Source organism: Fragaria vesca, unplaced genomic scaffold (genome assembly GCF_000184155.1).
Source record: "Fragaria vesca subsp. vesca unplaced genomic scaffold, FraVesHawaii_1.0 scf0511315, whole genome shotgun sequence".
Taxonomy (NCBI): domain Eukaryota; kingdom Viridiplantae; phylum Streptophyta; class Magnoliopsida; order Rosales; family Rosaceae; genus Fragaria; species Fragaria vesca.
In genome coordinates this window covers 1-7,258 of record NW_004441778.1, presented here as the reverse complement: position 1 = coordinate 7,258, position 7,258 = coordinate 1, and the positions used below count along the sequence as shown (strand labels likewise).

The window sequence follows — 7,258 nt, the reverse complement described above, 5'->3', positions numbered from 1 at the left end:
TAGGTTGGTTCCAAGTTTTGGTTATTTTGACGGATCCTACATCTTTGGGATCCATGTTTTTCATTTTTTCATTATCATCATCATCAAGATGATGACTGATTGATTATATGATATACACATATATGATGTTGTATAGAAATTCAGAGCCCTCGACAAGATTTGAAAGCCAAAACTTTGTAGGGCATGAACTTGCTAGAACTTGTCATCGATCCTCTTTAGCAATCCTGAAGCCAAAACAGTCTGTATCATATTGTTTTGCTGGTTTAGTATTTGCTAAAGTTGTTAACTTGTGGAGTTTTGGACATTTGGTTCTTCGATATTTTTGCCAATGGATGTGTGTGTATAATTTTAAACATATAATTCTAAACATCATTAACTGCAGTCATCGTGGTACTCTGCCAGTTGTTCTATGTTATACATATGAACTAGTTTCAGATGAAACGTTAACAAAGGAAATTTTTTCTGGTTGGATGGTTGTACAGGTTTAACCTGTAGTCCAAAACTAAGGTCACTTTTTTGTTTTGGTCAAAATGCGTGGGAAATTGTTGGTTGGTTGATTCAGTCAGTTTAGTTCACATTTAACAATCTAATTTGGTAGGCATATGTTCTGATGCTTAATATTGATTGGTATGTGTAGGTGGGAAAGTAAGAAGTTTCATAAATTGACAAAAGTTCTGAAACTTCAGCAAATTTCATAGCCTCCACTTAACTTTTTCTGCATCCAACTTTCTTCCCCTCTCTTCCATACTGTAAATTTTTTTAGCTCCAATAGGCTAGAATGAGAAAATCCATGGAAATTATATATACTGAAACAATCTATTGACATCAACTGACTACGTGAAATAGCTGGCATGTGGAAATATAAACCTCCATATGAGATATTACCTAGTTTAGGTAAGCCTCACCCACTGATCAAATGGATCAAAGAAACTAGACAATTCTCCTTGCTAATGAGAAAAGAAAACTGATTGTTATCAAGTTATCTTTTATATTTTGGGTGGATGATCATGTGGGTTCAGTTCAGGTATCAATGTGCAAAGTCACTTGATTGATAGACTAGATGATTTGTTATGCTGTAAAAACAAAAATTCTCCCCCAATGTAGTTATTTTACTCATGCTGGTTACAATAAATTCAGTGACTTTTTCTGTTTTAATTTCATTTGGACCAGATGGTTACGGAGGCCTGTTTCAGCTACATACACATCAAGGCTGGTTATCTAGCTGGGAACTCGTATGTGATGGACAAAAAGTTGCTATAGGCATCCTAACTGAGAGTGAAGTGATCAGTTGGCATGCTCTGGGAAATGTCTCAAGGTATTCTTGCCGCTGGGTTTGTATTCTTACCAGTTTCCAGTAAGTGCTAAATGCTCTAGAAATAGAATTGGTTTTTACTGGTTTCAAAAAGTAGAGTCCTCCAAAACTAAGCTCAATGTTCATACTTCTTAGGTCAAGATGCCATAGGACCCATTAGCAATTTAGCACCAATGATTTCCCCAGCTCTTGTGATTTCAAAAGCAAATTACATACATATTTTCAAAAAAAAGAAGCATATTACATAATTATTTTACATTCAAGTTCAATGGGCAATGACAAGGATCTCAACAAAGATTGGAGAATCCAAGCTAGTATGAGTGAAGTGATTAGTTGAATTGGTCTTGAATTAAATTGCTCTTGTTACAAGGATGTGATATCAGTAGTGTTATGAGTTATGACTAGCTTGATGGGTAGAACGTAGAAATGTTAGAATGGTTTTGGTAAAAAAGAAAGCAGAGTCCTGCAAGACCCAAGGTCAAGATGCCATAAGAATAATTAGGCGCTCATAAACAATGAAAGATATTTTTGAGGCCATCGTGTTCAACTAGAACGAAGTATCAAACATTACAATAACACAAATTGGAACGACTTGTAAACGTTGTCTGGCTAGTGGCTACCTACTAACCACGGGGTGAGATTAATTAGAGAACTGTTTGATATCATTTTCACACATTTTAAAGTATTAAGCAAGTTTCGGATCAACTTCCAGTTTTGTAGTTAATTACATATGATTATCTTATTGGCCGGCAGCAAGTTGAGATATTATAACATCTGGGTTGGTGTTTTCTCAAGCAATAGGTTTTAAATACTTAAACATTTCTGTATCATGACATTTTCACCATGTGAAACCAAAGATTAGGATCACCTTATTCAGACAACTAACTCATTTAAAATGACTTCATGGTTGTTAACAACTTTCTTTTGGGTTAAATAATTTCCACAAGCTTTTGCCTTTGGTGGGTTCCAATGAGGCAATGACCTGCAATAGGAGACATTATTGGATCTCTTATTGTTTCCAGTCACAGTCTCACATTCAGTCTTCTTCGTCTCCTCCCTTCATTGCTTCTGTCTGGAAATCAGTTGCAGGTTTTCAATGGCCTCCTCTTCATCATCGTCAACTCGCAGCTGGAAGTATGATGTGTTTTTGAGTTTCAGGGGTACTGACACTCGCAAAGGGATTGCAAACGAGATCTGCAATCGACTTAGTAGTAGAGGAATCAAAACGTTCATGGATGAGCAAGGACTTGAAGTAGGGGATGTTATTTCACCCACCCTCATAGAGGCAATTAAAGAGTCAAGGTTAGCAATCGTAATTCTCTCGCAAAATTACGCTTCTTCTGCTTGGTGTTTGGAGGAACTTCGAGAGATTTGTCTATCCATGGAAGACAACAGAATTTTGCCACTTTTTTATCATGTTGATCCTACTAATGTTCGACATCAGACGGGAAGTTTCAGAGATGCTTTGTCTAAGCACGAAACCTCTCAGCGACATGAATCAGAGAAGATGAATCAATGGAGGGCTGCCTTAAGCAAAGTGGCCAATATCTCAGGGTGGAATACAAATGATTTCAAGTAAGCATTGTGCCTTCAATTTCAATTCTGTATATCTAACACTCAACTTTTAATCCTTACAACTCTTTAATTCTTCCTTGTAGGAGTCACAGTGAACTTGTGGACAAGATTGTGGAATCTCTCCGCAGTAAAGTATCACTTGATCCAATTGAATCCACAGGAAATTTCCAAGCATATGAAGCAACAAAAGAAGCCATGCGCAAGGTTATGGAGGCGCTAACAGATGACAAGATTACTGTCATTGGTGTCCACGGCATGGGCGGCGTTGGGAAGACAAGCATGGTGAGACATGTAGCTGCACAAGCCAGTAAAAATGGTACTTTTAACCATTGGATTATTGCTGTCGTATCCCAAAACCTTGACTTGAAAATAGTTCAAGGTACATTGGCAGATTCGTTGGGCTTTAAATTCGTGGAGGAGACACAAGCTGGAAGAGCTGATAGGTTGCATAAGGAGCTAATGGGAAAAGAAAAGCTCCTTATAATCTTGGACGATGTATGGGATAAAATAAAGTTGTCAAAGATTGGGATCCCTGACTACAAAGAGCTTCAAACATGCAATTCCAAAGTCCTACTCACCACAAGGAGATTGAGTGTCTGTAATGCCATGGAGTGCCATGAAAAAATCGCCCTCAACATTCTATCAAAAGAAGATTCTTGGGCCTTGTTTGTGAGAAATGTAGGAACAATTTCTTTTGAGTCCACCTCGTTTAAGGAAGTGGCATGGAGGGTAGCTGGAGAGTGTAAGGGTCTACCGATTGCATTGAAAGTTGTTGGAAGGGCACTCAGAGGTGAGGACCAGGAGGAATGGGAGAAGGCAGCTAAACGACTAGAGCAATCGAAATATGTCAATCCCAGCCATGAGGAAGATGAGGAAAACGCATTCCAATGTATAAGATTAAGCTATAATTACTTGAAAGATGGGGATTCCAAGTCATGCTTCTTGCTTTGTTGCCTGTTCCCAGAAGACGATGACATCGAAATAGAAGACTTGTTCCGGTACACGATCGGAAAAAGATTGTTTCGAGATGCCGATACAATGGAAGAAGCCAGAGGAATAGTAGTTACAGTGGTCAAGTACTTGAAAAATTCTGGCTTGCTTTTGGATAGCGAGAAAAAAGGATGTGTAAAGATGCATGATGTCATCCGAGATACAGCCCTGAATATTGCACAATCTGAAGATGGGCATCGGTTTTTTGTGAAAGCTGGCTGTGGTTTAAAGGCTTGGCCACCACGCGGATTACATCAAGGCTGCACTGCTATTTCACTAATGAGGAACGAAATTCGCAAGCCACCCGAAGCGTTGATATGTCCAAATCTCCAGATTTTATTACTAAACGGGAATGCTGAACTAAGTGAGATCCCAGAAAAGTTGATCCAGAATCTGAAAGAGTTAAGGGTCTTGGATCTTAGCAACACTGGTATTTCCGTATTACCCCAATCATTTAGTCTCCTCACAAACCTCCAAGCTTTGTATTTAGATCATTGCCGCAAATTAATTGACATTTCCATAGTGGGGAAACTTAAGAAGCTTGAAATTCTTAGTATGAGAGACTGTCCCAAGGGGCAATTGTCTAGAGAAATAGAACAGTTGACCAATCTAAGGATTTTGGATGTCAATCGCACTTGGGCAGCGGGTGGTATGGTTACAATTCCCTCTAAAGTGATACCAAAGTTGCATAAATTAGAAGAATTGTATATGGTGTACTGTGGATTTGAGGATGGGTGGTATGTAGCTGAGGGACCAAGAGAAAGAACCAATATTATTAGGTTTGATGAGTTAGCTGGTTTATCAAATTTGAATAAATTGCAGCTTGGCTTATCCGATGAAAGTTTCATCCCTAAAAATGTTGAGGTCGCACCAGATTGGGATTACTTTTGTATAATTATCTACGGCAGATGCACCAGCTCTATATTCAGAGAAGAAGATCGTAATTCAAGATTCTTGTTTCTTAGTGGAGCAACCATTAGTACCTTGCCTGATTGGTTTATCAAAGCGGTGACAGAGAAAACAGAGAAGCTAGAGTATTACTGCTGCGGAGGGATGAGTGACATTGTTATGGAATATGACCACGGGAGGTTACATAAACTCAAGCATCTCACAGTTGCTAGGCAACATGACGAGTTGAAAGAGTTGATGAACACAACAAGACGAGTTGAAACAGGACCAGTGTTTGAGAATTTGGAAGAGTTGCATCTGATAGAACTGATCCACCTGGAGGAGTTGTGTGTTGGTGAGCTACCACCTCGGTCTCTCTCAAATCTCAAGGTGTTTAATGTGTTTTTAGGTGAGAGTTTGAAGAGTGTATCAGAATTTGTACAGAGACTACCAAATCTGGAGAAACTAGATTTAAACTATACGCCCAAATTAGAATATGTGTTCAGATGCGAAGGGTTCGAGCCAGAACAGTCAAAACTGAGAGAGATGCATTTGTTGGGTCCAAATTCAGTGAAGAGCATTTGTAGTGGTCCTGCCCCACGTGCAATGTTCCAGAGTCTTAAGATTTTGACCATTTACAGTTGTGATCTGCTGCAAAGTCTGTTCGCATCTGATGTAGCTCAGTGTCTTGTTCAATTGGAAGACATTCTTGTAGAGGATTGCCCTTTGTTGGAAAGAGTAATGGAAGCAGTGAACAAGGAGAAGACGGTTCTACCAAAACTGAAGAACTTGGTTTTGAGGCATCTTCCTATTTTGTATGGTGCAATTGCTGCTGTTGATATTGAGTGTCCTTCATTGGAACACTTGATGGTGGTGTATTGCCCCAAGCTTTTATTTTCAACCTCTTCCGATCTTTTCGAAGCCTTCAAAAGCAGAAACCAATTTTCATTTTCAGCCTCCACTTCTGACCCAGTCCAACTCAATGATCCACAACTATACCAAACTCTACATTGCAGGTATTGACGTATTTACTTGGTTTGTTCTTTTCTTCTGTATTTTGTAGGGCAGCAATTGGGCAAAAACTGATTTGATCAATTACTATCTGTGATTCAATTTTTATTATTCCCAGTCTTTTAATACAAATGAGCTCCCACCACAGGACAAAACACGAAGCACAATTAAAATAGCATTTTTATTTTCATTCTTATTTTTCTTTGTTATCAGTCATAATGTGAACAACAACGAAAAAGTTAAAATTATGCAGAATACTTAAAGTTGATGATTGTTTCATTTTCTTTACTCTAGTAATGCAAGTTACAAACAACATTATGGACACTCCTAGAATGTTACTTTTCTGTTTAAATCTATAATTTTAATAGTAATTCTTATTTTCTTTTTTCCTATTTTGATGCAACAGAACATCTGGTTTCTGATCGTGAAGTCTCTAGCTCAGCTTCTGACTTCCATTGCAAGAAGTAACCAAGTTCAACTCTATTTCTTTGTCCAGGTATGCTGTGTGATCAACTGAATTATTTTCTTTTCATTGAATGTAGATTTCTTGTGACGCCATAGAAACTAAAAATGTTACCTTTTTCTAAAATAATGGAGTTCTCATAATTCATTTGCTTTCCCAATCTTCTGTGTATTAGTGATTTAGTGCAACAACCAAATTTTAACTTCAATTTTCTTTTTCACTCCTATATCTTATTTTTCAATCGACATTTAGGATAATCAATTCATATGATAATTGTAACTGCAAGAAGTAGTGTTTTGCTAGATACTTAGAAGAAAGAATTTTCTCAAAGTAATTCACTCTTTCACTGGTTTTTCATTATGTTCAGGGTTGGTCAACTAGCTGAGGCTGCAAATCCAATTGAGAAGTTTTGCTGGATTGTGACTTCCAAAACAGCCAAAGAGATTGTAACAGCCATTCTTGGAACCTTGGAGAGTGTAGAGATCAGTTGATATACTCGACCATGCTGTAATTTGATTCTTGCTACTAGTATTTAGTAAAAAAAAAAAAATTGTTAAAAAAATTCAAGAATACTATCCTTGAAGGTGTTTCTTATGTCTTTCCCAACAGTAGTACCGGTACTGATAAAATTCTATGTATTACCTTACATGGTTTGGTTCTTGTGCTTCCTTATTAATACACCTGCATTATTCATATAAGTTTTGCTCAAAATATGGCCAGATAAGGGGACAAAGGAATTGCTGAGAGTGCAGAATATATCATTCCAACATGCTCAAATATGGAACTTGGTTCATGCTCTAACGAGTCTAATCTATGTTTTTTTTTTCCTGGTTTAGTGTACAATCCTAGCTATATGGTTTCACCGTTGTTGCACTTCTGATCTAATACCTATGTATATTAATCATGCAAGTACAAATCAAAAAAGATCTTTAACTTGGTCTCTAAGATTCTGTTTGTAAAGATATGGCTTGGTTCCCCGTTTGATATTAGCTTAAGCTTTAGTTTGGGATTCTGAATTG

At 37.6% G+C, this 7,258-nt stretch overlaps 1 protein-coding gene across 1 annotated transcript; it reads left to right on the top strand.

Moving 5' to 3' along the window:
- Positions 1 to 2,201: 2,201 nt before the first annotated feature.
- Positions 2,202 to 6,861, top strand: LOC101300199 (disease resistance protein At4g27190-like). Its single transcript, XM_004309305.1, has 4 exons — positions 2,202 to 2,887; positions 2,971 to 5,781; positions 6,183 to 6,272; positions 6,607 to 6,861. The coding sequence occupies exons 1-3, from the start codon at positions 2,409 to 2,411 to the stop codon at positions 6,196 to 6,198; spliced, it is 3,306 nt and encodes a 1,101-aa protein (XP_004309353.1). The 5' UTR covers positions 2,202 to 2,408; the 3' UTR covers positions 6,199 to 6,272; positions 6,607 to 6,861.
- Positions 6,862 to 7,258: the final 397 nt, after the last annotated feature.

Bases quoted from the DNA above. Each gene is read 5' to 3' on its own strand.
- LOC101300199 (XM_004309305.1), top strand. From the start codon at position 2,409: ATGGCCTCCTCTTCATCATCGTCAACTCGCAGCTGGAAGTATGATGTG. The intron at 2,888-2,970 runs GTAAGCATTGTG...TCTTCCTTGTAG, and splicing joins TGGAATACAAATGATTTCAA to GAGTCACAGTGAACTTGTGG.